Source organism: Cydia strobilella, chromosome 27 (genome assembly GCF_947568885.1).
Source record: "Cydia strobilella chromosome 27, ilCydStro3.1, whole genome shotgun sequence".
Lineage (NCBI taxonomy): Eukaryota > Metazoa > Arthropoda > Insecta > Lepidoptera > Tortricidae > Cydia > Cydia strobilella.
In genome coordinates, this window is record NC_086067.1 from 2,080,945 (window position 1) to 2,094,035 (window position 13,091).

General features: G+C 34.6%; 1 protein-coding gene across 1 annotated transcript in view; it reads right to left on the minus strand.

Moving 5' to 3' along the window:
- Positions 1-698: 698 nt before the first annotated feature.
- LOC134753462 (ankyrin repeat domain-containing protein 50) overlaps positions 699-13,091 on the minus strand; it is a 97,318-nt gene continuing 84,925 nt past the window's right edge. Inside the window, exons 45-46 of the mRNA XM_063689336.1 lie at positions 8,275-8,345; positions 699-7,795 (exon numbers count right to left, since the gene is read on the minus strand). Coding sequence (XP_063545406.1) covers positions 7,680-7,795; positions 8,275-8,345 — 187 coding nt within the window. The 3' untranslated portion in view covers positions 699-7,679. The remainder of the gene's footprint in view (positions 7,796-8,274; positions 8,346-13,091) is intronic.

Below are 13,091 nucleotides of genomic sequence, written 5' to 3' on the forward strand. Positions count from 1 at the left end.
TGACAGGTTTTTTGTATAAAGATACAAGCAATATTCGTCCTTATGGTAAGCGACAATGTGGTACCTTTTGATTGAAAATATCACATTTTGTATTGGAAATGAGGCGCTTGGCACTGAAAGTGTTAAATTTCGATTAAGGCCTTAAGGAGGTAGACGTTCCGACGTGTAGGGTCTGTATAACATTCTGGGCCACCGAAATAAATGGGGCATTTTCTATGAAAAGGGACCTTATTGTCGATGGCGCTTACGCCACACAGCGTCGCGCGGCATTGTATTTATATCGGAGCATCGTTTATAATGGCGTAAGCGCCATCGACAATAAGGTCCCTTTTTATAGAAAATACCATAGAAGACGCAAATGCATCTACTTCGCGTGTCCGAACCCCGACCAAGCGTCGAGGTTGACCGTCGCTCTTTACAGTTCACGCGCGTCAGTTGTTGCAGCCGGACGTCCGTGAAAGCTTAAAAAATGCTTCGTTGCATGATAATTAACTGCAATAGCCCATAAATTGCGAGCACCCAAAGGCAAGAACATATTTCCTATTACAGATAAGTAATTTTAAAATAATATTATGCGTAAATTTTGTATGAAAAAGTCGGCACGCTTGGTTTCAATACAAATCGTGGTATTTGCGTCATCTAGCGTATATATTAAATCTGTGTTCTGGGCAGTATTTATTCAAAATAAAACACACAACTAAGAGAAATTATATATATTTCAATATATTTCTTCACAACATCACGGCACCACCTACGCTATATTCGTACAAGATTCAACGCAAACAAATCATAATCTAAATCACAATGTCACCAAACTCACACAAATGTGCAAATAGAAAGTTTACGAACCAAGCCTGTGGCAAAGATAGATATAACTCCTGTGGGCTGCAGCAGTACTGATAGTTCCGCTACTTAACGCTAGATGTAGACTACGAAAATAATAGTCTTTTTGCTAACAAAACCGATGTATGGAGTGAGCACTATGTCTTAGGGAGTATTACGCGAAACTGCGTAGGGTGCGCCAGGGCGCCACTACCACAATATGAGGGTCTATCGTGAAACAAGAAAATTTCTTTATCTAACATCTCTGTCACTCTTGCATATTCGAGCGATAAAGAGGCAGATGGCGAATTTTCGGATTCGCGTTTCCCGGTAGGTCATCTGTAAGCAAACCGCCTTGATGCATCAACGTCATATTTTATTATCTCTGAAAACTTGTCAAAAACCTGTTAAAGGTACAGTATGTATAAGTTACTCTATGATTTACTAAAAAGGCTAGTCCTGCACTCTGGTGGCAGAACATTGCAGTAATATTCCCTATTCTCTTTGATATAGACGACAAAATACGCCCAAAATATCAAACCGAAATAGCATTCAATAGAAATGTCAAAGAGTAAACAAGACTGCCAGTATTTGGCATAATTATGATGACCTCTTGATTTTACCATAGTGCAATAAACAATTGATTGATTGACCTAAACTTTTGACAAAAATAGTTTTTATTATTTTATATGGCAAATATTTAGACTAAAAAATATTATAAATATTGGATTTAAATGTATATTCTGCCGCTGTTGGCTCAAAAATTCTGTAATATAACTTGCACCTGGCTGATGTGTATAAATGTTGTCCTTTTCCAATGCATAGGTGCGATAAGGATAGCATGCCTCGTCTAGGCGACAGCGTTAACATTGGCTTTAATTCGTAAACTTTTTAAAATTGCACGACATTGGGCACGTAATTTGACATAATATTTTTTAACCTAATGTATCGTTTCGTATAATTTTAATTGGTATAATGCGACAAGTATATTTTTTACCTATTTTACTGTGTATTTAACAAATCTTAAACGCATCATAATCATATTATTATGAACGTTACATTAGATTTTAGAATATAATATCACGCGGCCAAAAATCAATAAATAAATATTAGTATATTTTTACAAAATAAGTGTAAACTAATACGCTATATGCGACGATTTTTGTATGAAAGTCATATATATATATTAATATGACCCACACGGCAAATCATTAAAAATAATTAAAAAAAAAAAACTAAAAAATATTGACTGGAGATTAGCAAGAATTGATTCACAACTATCATACAAAAAATAATTTGACATTTTAGCGTCAAAAACTATCAAGATATTTTATAGTACGCCTGTGAAATTGAGGTTTCGAAGCGATTTTTATAGCAAGGGAAAATTATGACAACATTTTAATCATAAAATGAGTATAACTTTCAACTATGTATTTCAAAACAGATATTTTAAAATCACTTTTCTTAGACAGAGTGACATATCTTGATACTTTTTGTGATACTAAAAATACAATATACATGAGATAGGTATAGTATTTGTTATATTTGTGTATGTATCCCCTTGCTAGATACATCTAGTTAATCAAATGAATAATTATTCAAAATATTCATCTAGGGACGAATAATCTTGAAAACTCTGTACACTAAAAATGTATAACTACGATTTTAAAATAAAAACAGATGTCACGAACCGCTTTTAAAGCAAGTCAACCCTTTATTATAGATCGCGGTTTTGTATATTTAAATAAAATATAAAAAAGTATCCTAGCCTCAATTTTTATGACACGAAATTCAAACTCGATCAAGATTCAGCCTCAAAAATGTAGTTAAATTTAATTCGATTTTTAATCTTACGCCGAAACACTACCACAACTATACCATTGAGAATTTTTAAAATTCTAATTTTTATTAGCAATGACTTCTGCATTATCTTATTTTAAGTGCTAACATTGATTGAAACGCCCCCGTTTTCTTCTAAATTAGAACTAAATGATTATATTAAACGTTGTGTTGGTGAATTAAACTATATTTAAGAGTTATATGTTGTTTTATTGTTGACTGACAAATCGTTCATTTTTCAATTAAATCTGTTTACAGTTTTACAGTTGTTAGTATTTTCCTTGGGTTCGTGTGGTGAAAAAGTTTGTTTTACTCGGTAGCAAAGTTTGTTAAACCCTCGCAACGCTCAAGATTCCACTTTTTAGAATCTAGCTTGCTCGGATATCAATATTAGCGCGAGAGTAAAACAACAACTTTACACCCTTGTATAACAAATGCATTATTGTTAAAGAAATAAATAAATGAAATGAATGAATGAATGAATAACTATTTTCTATTGTTAGTTATTTATCAAGCATAGTCGTCTCTAGAATATTGTTGAGAAACCTTTCTATAATAAAGAAGTCATTACATTTATAATTTTTCCTCTTTTCTCCTAAACATTAGTGCCTCGAACAATACTGTGTTAAATTTAAAATGACTTTCACCTAATTTTCTTTCACATAATATTTAAAATTACTTTAAATGTAATAAACCTATTATGAGGTGAATTCGTTAATGTGGTATAATATTCAAAACTATTAGTAAAATTATTCATTGAATATTATTATTAAAATTATATTGCTTTTTGAAACTACTGAGAATATATTTAATTTGAATATAATTTTTTATATGCCCGTTGGGGCCTCTAAAATGGTTTATACGGGTAAGTGTACCTGCGGGATAAGTGTAACTGGGTTTCACACCGGGGCATGTTTACACATTGATTACTGTTTAGTACGAGTTCATACATTTGTCACTAAACGCAAGTATGAAACGCAATAAACACTAATCCTTGTGTAAATATGCCTCAATGTGAAGGCCGCAATTACCCGTATTGGTTTACATAAAACGATATACTTTTGTCACTAAAGAAAACATTGGAAGCAAAGCAAATAAGAAAACCAAAAAGTACCGATTCTATATTGAGGACATTGAGGTATCTTGTTAATTGTTTAAATTTTGAAGTGATAATATATTTTTGCATATATCCGCTAATATTGCGTTAGTGTTAGTAACCATTTTGTTAAATTATACACGCGTATACTAAAGTTGGTGTTGCCATCTTAAAATTTCAAAACCCTACTAAATTTATTATTTATTACCTAAATTACATATTAATACATATTGCCATATATTAACTTGTGTATAAACATCAGAATGTTTTGGTGTTTCTATAGACTTTAATTTTAATTCTTTTAGATGTTATTTCTGAGAATTTATAGATAAGTAAAAGTATGTATTGTGTCTTAAAATCTATAGAAACACCATATCTACACAAACCGGGTTTACACCGACCGGACAGTCGTTCGGTCAGTACAGACCCGGCCAAAGGGACTAGTTTACCATAATATTACGTTTAAATGCACATTTTTTTAAACCAGAATGTCTATTTTGTTCGCATTTCTGAGATCACATTTGTATGGTTATTGTACTATTTTTGGGATCAATCCACTGGATTCTGTTTTGTATTTTAGCTCTAACCTTAGGAATGCTACCGTACCATTTAGCTACGTATATTTTTCAATAACTTTAATAACTTAAAACAACTTTTTTATTAACTGAAATGTCATAAACGAAAGAAAGTGACCAAGGCCTCCAGTGCCCAGGGCTGGCATTGAACCAGTGTACTCTGCATTCGCGGCAGTTGCCTAGGCCACTCGGCCACCGCTAACTGGCTTGAGTGGCCCGGGTTCACGGAGCGGGCGCACGCACGCGGGTGCCATTTTAGGTGAAATCCGTCGCACGCGTCATATCATATCATTTATTCAGTAATCCACCACGCACCACTCAGCAATGCTCATACTACGTTTTCATATTTCGTAAACCCGCACACCCGCTTCGAGCAACCGCGCCATCTAGCGGACGCCCTTAAGGACTTACGGCGCCCCTTGGTATTAATTTTTGCCAAGTTCGGCGAAGATCAACTGTACGTAGCTTTCTAAATTAATTTGCACACGTTTGCTATGGAAGTCATAAACGTATCAAGCTTTTTTGACAAAAAGTCTCAAGCTGAAATCAACCGTGAATCTATAGACGGAAGGTAGAATGTCTTAAGATATTTCAAAGACTTAAATAAAAATCGTAGCGTGCATTTTCAAGTTTTAACTGATTGTCATTTAATTTAACACTAAATTTACTATATATTTTTAAATCGAGTTAAAAGTAAATTTTCCTTAAGAAAATTTAGCCTAACCGAGCAAACTTAGTCACTACGGACGTTTTTATCTAACTATAGATTTAGATTGAGAGTATTATAAATACAGTCATGGGTGCATCGTTTTTGATATAAAGTTTTTTCACATAAAATTTGGCATTAGTGTTTCTACTTTTGTTGTCTTAAATGAAATTCACCTTATATCTAGTAGATATAAGTCTCATATCCTCCTTATGCTCACTATCCTGTCTATAAGTATACATAGTACTTATTCAATTCGATGAAATTTAAATCATATATAATTAAAACAGAGTAGCATTTGGGTTATTCCGTTAAATTTTACAAGACAAAAATCAGCTCTATTTCCTACACTATTCAAATATTGGTAGCAAATTTTGGATTTTTCATTTGTATGGTTAGGAGGATATTATATCAAATGTTACATTATGTGAAACATTGCATTACATTAAAAACGTTATATCAAAACGAAGCACCGTATTAAATCATCCTACAAAACAGACAAAATTGTTTATTTAGCATTTTTGGTTACGTTACGTAAGTTAAATATTGCAAACGAGAGTATAGTTAAATCGCTACGGCTTATCGGAGCGATTTATAGACTCGAGTTTGCGATATTATTACGCCCTAAGTTACACACAATGTTTTTCATCACACTTGCGATACAAAAATGAAGTATAAAGACAAAAAACTGTCAATTACGGTAGCAGAAACTTCATAACTCCGTAGGGAAAATGCTTTTTCTATAGTTCCCGCTAAGCCTGCGTGCAATTCCACGTTTACTGAGCGAGTGTGATGAAAAGGTTCCATTCTCTTTTATTTCTAAGTTTGACATAAAGTGGTGAATTGTAATGAGGAACCATTTTGCCAAGTTTTTTTACGTGCCGATTTGTCAAACTACAAATTCTCCTTAGATACTTTTTTTTAAACGCAACTAATACGACAATCGTTTTTGTATGGACGAATGCGTAAACGTCATTGTTTAATGTGTTTCATTATCGACCTTACATGTCAACAAATAAGGTCGATATTTAAATGATTAAACGCTTGCTTTTTAAAGAACGCTTTTGTAGTTTTAAATATCAAAGTTTAAATATTATATTATTATTACATACCTAGGGCGGGTTACCCTCTAGGGCGGGTTATCCGCATCTGGCAGAATATTATTTATCAGAAATACACATATCACAGAAAACTTTTAATCGAATGATACTTTCGCATAAATATATACTCACCATAATAGTCATTTCGCATAATATTCATTCGGCAGAATTTTCTAAGTGGGTTAGGTTAGGGTTTTCTGCCAAATAATATTATGCAAAAAGAAATCTGCAAAGTAATATTATGCGAAAAGCTGTATGCGAAAGGTAATTCTGCCAAACGACATTTCTGCCAAGTAACATTATGTAATACAAAAATATGTCAAAAACCTTTCTGCAACACAATAGGGCACCTAGGGCAGTTAAGTAAGAAATGGCTCAGATTACATGCAATTGTCGGCCGAGGCAAGGCCGAGGTCAACAAGCATGTGATCTGAGGCTTTCTTATTTACTGGTCGAGTTGTGTATAAGTACTACTTTTCTGTTCAACTGAGCCGGAAAGTGGCAAATTTGTTTAGCGCAGCGGGTCGAAAATTGACGCTTTCCGGCCGAAGGGCCGAAAAATGTGTTATTTATTTATAATTCTCAGTTTTTACATTTAATTGGCTCACATAGACAAACTATAATACATAAAAAATTAGAATGTCACATCATATAAAAATATCAAAATCATAATATTACACAATATCTCAGATTCAAATTACACTTACACAATTAAATCATATTTACATAACTTACAAATAATAATATTGTTAATATCATAGTCTAAATGTAATGAGACTTATTTGCCAAGTCTTTAGGATCATAGTTTAGTATATTATAATTCCCTTAGACCGACATAATTGTGAATATCATTAATATAAACAAAAACATTACACCATTTTCTCATTTATTTCTTTGATTTATAATACCGATTCATTATTTCGTTTGCTCTCTCGCTCTTCTGTATGTACTTGTACAGATACAAGTAGCCCTACCACAAGTTTCACACTGACATATTCGCTAACGTCTGCGTAACTTATTTTCCATACATCTCGCTCGCACTAATACAGTCAGTACGAGCGAGATGCATAGAAAGTAAGTTACGCACACGATAATGTCAGTGTCAAACTCGTGGTACTTCCTCCCTTGAAAAATGATGATGTCATTTTGGCGTCAACGTTTGATGTCATTTAATTTGCCTTAATTATTAAGGGTCCCCGGCAAGCTCGGTTCTCCATACAAACGTAGTTCCGCTCTCATTTTAAAACGACTAGCTAGATTGCTCTGAAACTTTGTACTTACAATAGGATAGGACTTTGACTATCATTTCTGACTTTTGTATTGATTTAATGCTGCGGGTCCCATATAGACATTTGATCCCAAAAACAAACCTGATCGATTGATACAATTAATGAAAATTTGTCATCAAACCTATGGACCTACACTTGTCAGACGCTAACGCTGCTTTCCTTCATACGCGAAAAAATGTGTTAATTTGGCGCCCTATAGAAACCTTTGTCTACTTAACATAACTTTCTATTCCGGTCTTGTCTCGCTTTAGTTTATAGCGGTGTCTCTTTCCTCCACTGGAAGGCGTTGGTTTTGACAGCTGGGTTGGCTGAGCTGGCGCTCGCTGCTAGGGCTACCCCTGTGCGACGAATATTGGCTGCGGCGCTGTCTGTTAAATAAATAAAAAATATACGTGAATTCAAAGTTTTTGTGCTTGCACACGGGTTTCCCTCGTCTGGCAGAATATTATTTGTCAGAAATACTCTTCACATAACACGTATCGCAGAAAACTTTTAGTCGAATGATACTTTCGCATTAGTATACTTGCCATAATAGTAATTTCGCATAATATTTATTTGGCAGAATTTTCTAAGTGGGTTAGGTTAGGGTTTTCTGCCAAATAATACATGTCTGTATTATGCAAAAAGAAATTGTGTAAATTAATATTATGCGAAAGGTAATTCTGCCAAACGACATTTCTGCCAAGTAACATTGTGCGATACAAAAATATGTCAAAAAACTTTCTGCAACACAATAGGGAACCCTTACACACGGCACGGCACAAGCGGTTGGGGCAAGTAAAGGCGCTGGCTACTTGCACGAGTAGGAGGGCGTCCATTAATAATTAGAGAGATTTGTCTTACTTACCGAGTCCGTTTCTGACATTCGCTACAAGTCGCATTGCCGGATTAGTCACGATACCATTCCTCTTTCCCTTACTGCGAACAAATCATATATTATAGTCAATATCAAGAGAAAGATACTCAAAATTATGAAAATGAAATCAACCAAATCTTTAAGGATGTAAACCTGTGGTTAACAAATAATAATTTGAAAGTTAACCTCGTTAAGACAAAATTTATGGAATTTTATGCACCACAAGGTGAGCCAAGGAATGTAAATATAAACTATGATGGTCATGCGATTGAATGTGTGTCATCAATTCGTTTCTTGGGTGTTATTTTAGATGCTATACTAACTGGAAAGACCATACAGTAATGTTAATTGATAAATTAAACAGGTTAATATTTGCCCTGCGAAGGCTCTCTCAACTTTCTTCGCAAAAAACTGCACTCTTAGCATTCAATGGACATGTAATGTCCAATTTGCGATATGGTCTATTACTCTGGGGTAACTGTAGTAATATGCAAAAAGTAAGTTAATAAGGAATGTTTGCATGCTTCTTTAAGTAAAATGTACGCATTAAAAATTACCCACTGTACAACTATGTTTACCACTACATTTTTGCAGTGCACTACATTTTGTTAAAGACAAAAGATAACTTAACCAGATTATTGTTTATAATGGTTAATTGTTTTTTCGGTAGCTATGGATTTTATATGATTATCGTGTATGGCAAAATGAAAGCTTTTCACATAAAAAAGGTTTACAACACTAGGTCTCCAAAACAAAGCCATCTCATAGAAATATGGCTCAGAAGTCAATGTCAACAGGTTGTGAAGGGCAAGAGGAATCTACTGATACGTCATTATAAAAATATCCGTCCAGTATCCTAAGCTACAGGATGTACTGAATTATCAGTACTTAAACCCATAACCCTACTTTCTGGTTAAGTCGCAGTCGAGTAAAATGTTGATATTGGAGTAGGATGTGTACAAACAAATGTATAGCCAAAAGTGGAATTCATATTCCTCCAAGTTTCCTATTAAGAGAATATCCCCTGAATGGGTATAAGCGTTTAATCTGGATTCAGCAAGTATTTTTTATTACAAGATGTATTACGTAGATTTAGAGTAAAACGCGAATTTCTCCAGGGTGGTACACATTTTCCAAGATGGCTGCGAATCCTCGAGGTCCCCAAATGTCAAATGGTGTGGACATGAAAAGGGGCCTTCAATTTATATACATACCAAACAGGACTGTTCTAGAGATTTCGCAGTTAGTCTTAATCGTTATTTTCAGTGTCTTTCGTAACCCAAATACTTTGTCAAAATCTATGACATTCAATCTGAAGTCATTTAAAATTCTACCCAAATAAATGATTACCTTAATCTATAAATATGGTTAACGTTTTGTAAACCAATTACCACAAAATATGCATCTTATTATGTCAACAGTTGATTAGATGAAACATTAGATTAGGCGAAGAAAAGTTATGCCAAAGCCACAGTATTACCACACCTATTTAGAGCGCACAATCCTTACCCGCAAATTCTATTGTTAGTTATCACACACCACAACTGGATATTATTATAAGCCGTTTATACTGTTACATAGAATCTAAAGAATATATTAAGTTTGTGTTATAATATTTAAGCTATTTTTAAGCTATTTGATAACATAGATTACACATAAATACATTAATTCATAAATCGCTCTTGTTTATAACAATGTACTAAATGGTAACTAGTACTAGTAGTTATAACAAGTTAATATTCGTACTTAGTTTACGTAGGTATTTAGACGGAATAGGATTAGGAAAAATAAAATTAGGAATATTGTTACTTTTGCAAACCTGCTTTTCACAAAAAAAAAGCAAACTTAATAAATTCTATAGATTTAATTATGAAAACGGTGACGATGATTTATTATAATTATTGTTAGTAAGCGACTTATACATAATTTAAACTACGCATTAGTTCTTACGAGGGCATCGTCCGTCCAGTGGCGCCCTCATTGTGTGGGAATTGTGTTTCCTAATATGTAAACCAATAATTTTTTAGCGTTCCGTACCCAAATGATAAAAACGGGACCCTATTACCATAGAGTAACTTATACTAGAGCGGTACTGTCATAGTAAATTTTGTAACCCCAGTAAATTCACTGCCATCTGTCGACACACTTTAAAACTAAAATTGAAGATTTGTAAAAATACGATAAAATGTATTTAAATATAGATAAATGATTTTTTTATTTGCATTAATTATTTTTATGATTTTGACCCATGTTCTTTCACTGATATGCGTTAAAATTGTTAATTAACAAACGAAACCGTCAACGCCATCTATACGGCTGTAGGCCAAAACTAGTAGCGCCCTCTGAACGAGAATCAAATTTTCTTGATTTTCGAGGCACGTTTTTTCCTTAGACTGTATCCATCTATTACGGAGTTATATCTATCTTTGCTATTACTAAGACCCGTCTGTCTGTCTGTCTGTCACCAGGCTGTATCTCATGAACCGTGATAGGTAGACAGTTGAAAATTTCAAAGATGATGTATTTCTGTTGTCGCTATAACAACAAATACTAAAAAGTACGGAACCCTCGGTGCGCGAGTCCGACTCGCAATCAGTAGGTGTTGTATTCTGTTTAGGTGATAAAGTCAAAAGTAAGTAATATCAAAGAGAATTAAGAAGACATAGTGCTCACTCCATACATCAGTTTTGTTACCAAAACCAAAGATAGATATAACTCCGTAATAGATGGATACAGTCTAAGGAAAAAAACGTGCCTCGAAAATCACGAAAATTTAATTCTCGATCAGAGGGCGCTACTAGCCTTGGCCTACTGTCGTATAGATGGCGTTGACGGTTTCGTTTGTTATTTAACAATTTTAACGCATATCAGTGACAGAACATGGGTCAAAATCATAAAAATATTTAATGCAAGTAAAAAAAATCATTTATCCATATTTAAATACATTTTATCGTATTTTTATAAATCTTCATTTTTAGTTTTAAGGTGTGTCGATAGATGGCAGTGAATTTTCTGTGGTTACAAAATTTACTATGACAGTACCGCTCTAGTATAAGTTACTCTATGCCAAAACGATTATTATTTTCGTAGTCTACATCTAGCGTCAAGTAGCGGAACTACCAGTACTGCTACTCGACACTAGATGTCACAAATAATAATCGTTTTGGTAACAAAACTGATGTATGGAGTGAGCACTCTATGTCTTCTTAATTCTCTTTGGTATTTTTTTTATACCACGTCGGTGGCAATCAAGCATACGGCCCGCCGGATGGTAAACAGTTACCGTAGCCTATGGACGCCTGCAACACCAGAGATATTAGACGCGCGTTGCCGACCCTGCACGCGCGTTGCCGACCTTGGTAATATAAAACTATGTGACAAAGACCAAAAGTTGGGGAATCAATAGGACAACAATATTGATATGTGCCATTTTCAACCAAAAGGGTACTTATTGTCGCTTGTCAGTAAGGCGCTATTTCTATATAGCTTCAATTAGAAATCAACCTCATCAACAAGCGACAATGTGGTACCTTTTGGTTGAAAACGTCACATATACTGATTTATACGAAAATTAATTGGTTTATCAGAAAACACAATTCTCCCAATGAGGGCGCCACTGGACGGACGATAAAGTTTTCATATTATGTGCTCCCTGCCTAGATGAGCCGTTCTCGTGTCTTCTCAATTCAAAACCTTGTGCTCATACTTTTAAGGTGCAAAATTCAATGCCACATAGATTAAACCTAGAATTTTCATGGAACCTTAATTAGTTGACCTAAGCCCAACTGATGATGAGTGGATGATGTCACAGTGTAAGTATTGTGCCAGTATTATGATCACGTAAAAACGTTTGAATTAAATGACAACACATAACATAATAGGCATGTTTATTCGTATTAAAATATTGAATGTTGTCAGGGGTGCGAAACTCCTCGCTTCGGCTAAACTCCGGCTCCGTTCGGCTCAGCATTGCTCCGAGCAATTATTAGGGCTGACACAACTTGACATCCCTTTGGGTGCACGACCACAGATAAGATAATGACTTGAATTTTGACAACCCTAAACAGCCGAAAGGGATAGTGCCATATACTAGAAAGGGACAGCAAGATTCGACCCTGAACCGCTGTCAAACTTCGCTTTGGTAGGAAGTTTCCTTTCTGTACGGTAGTACTATTATTTATTCTGTGATGTTGTTTAGTTAACTTAGGAAACTGAAAAATGCTATAAAACTTTTAATTTTCTTTGTTTAATTATTTTCATTAAAAAATATCTGTGCTGGTGCCTCTTTTTAGCCTTCAGCCATACAAATGTAAAATTCAAAATTTGCCACTGGAATTAGAACCTAATTTGTAGGAAATATAGTTGATTTTGCGTTGTTTGAAAATTTAACGAAACAAAGCAAAAGCGACTGTTCCAATTGAATATGATTTAAATTTCATCGAACTGAAGAAGTACTATAGGTATAGGGCCTTAGGAGGTTAAGTATTCAGGATACCTGTATTAAGAGACAACCATAAATTGACAGTTGGAATTTCCTAATTGATTTTCTACGTTATTATAATAAACATTAAGTCCATTCAATAGTTTTAACAACTATTACAAGCAGCTTACGTTTGGGAGGCGTGTCTGAGAGACCCCACACTAGCGTCTCCCAAACGTCAACGTCTAGTCAACTCTATCGGCTCGGCCACGACTTTGCGTGATTCGCGATGGGCGGCGGCGACACCCATAGGTGGCAACGAAAGGTCCGATCGCTGTGTTCCGCTCCAACCTATGGTTATCGCCGCCGCCGTCGCCAGTCGCGCAGT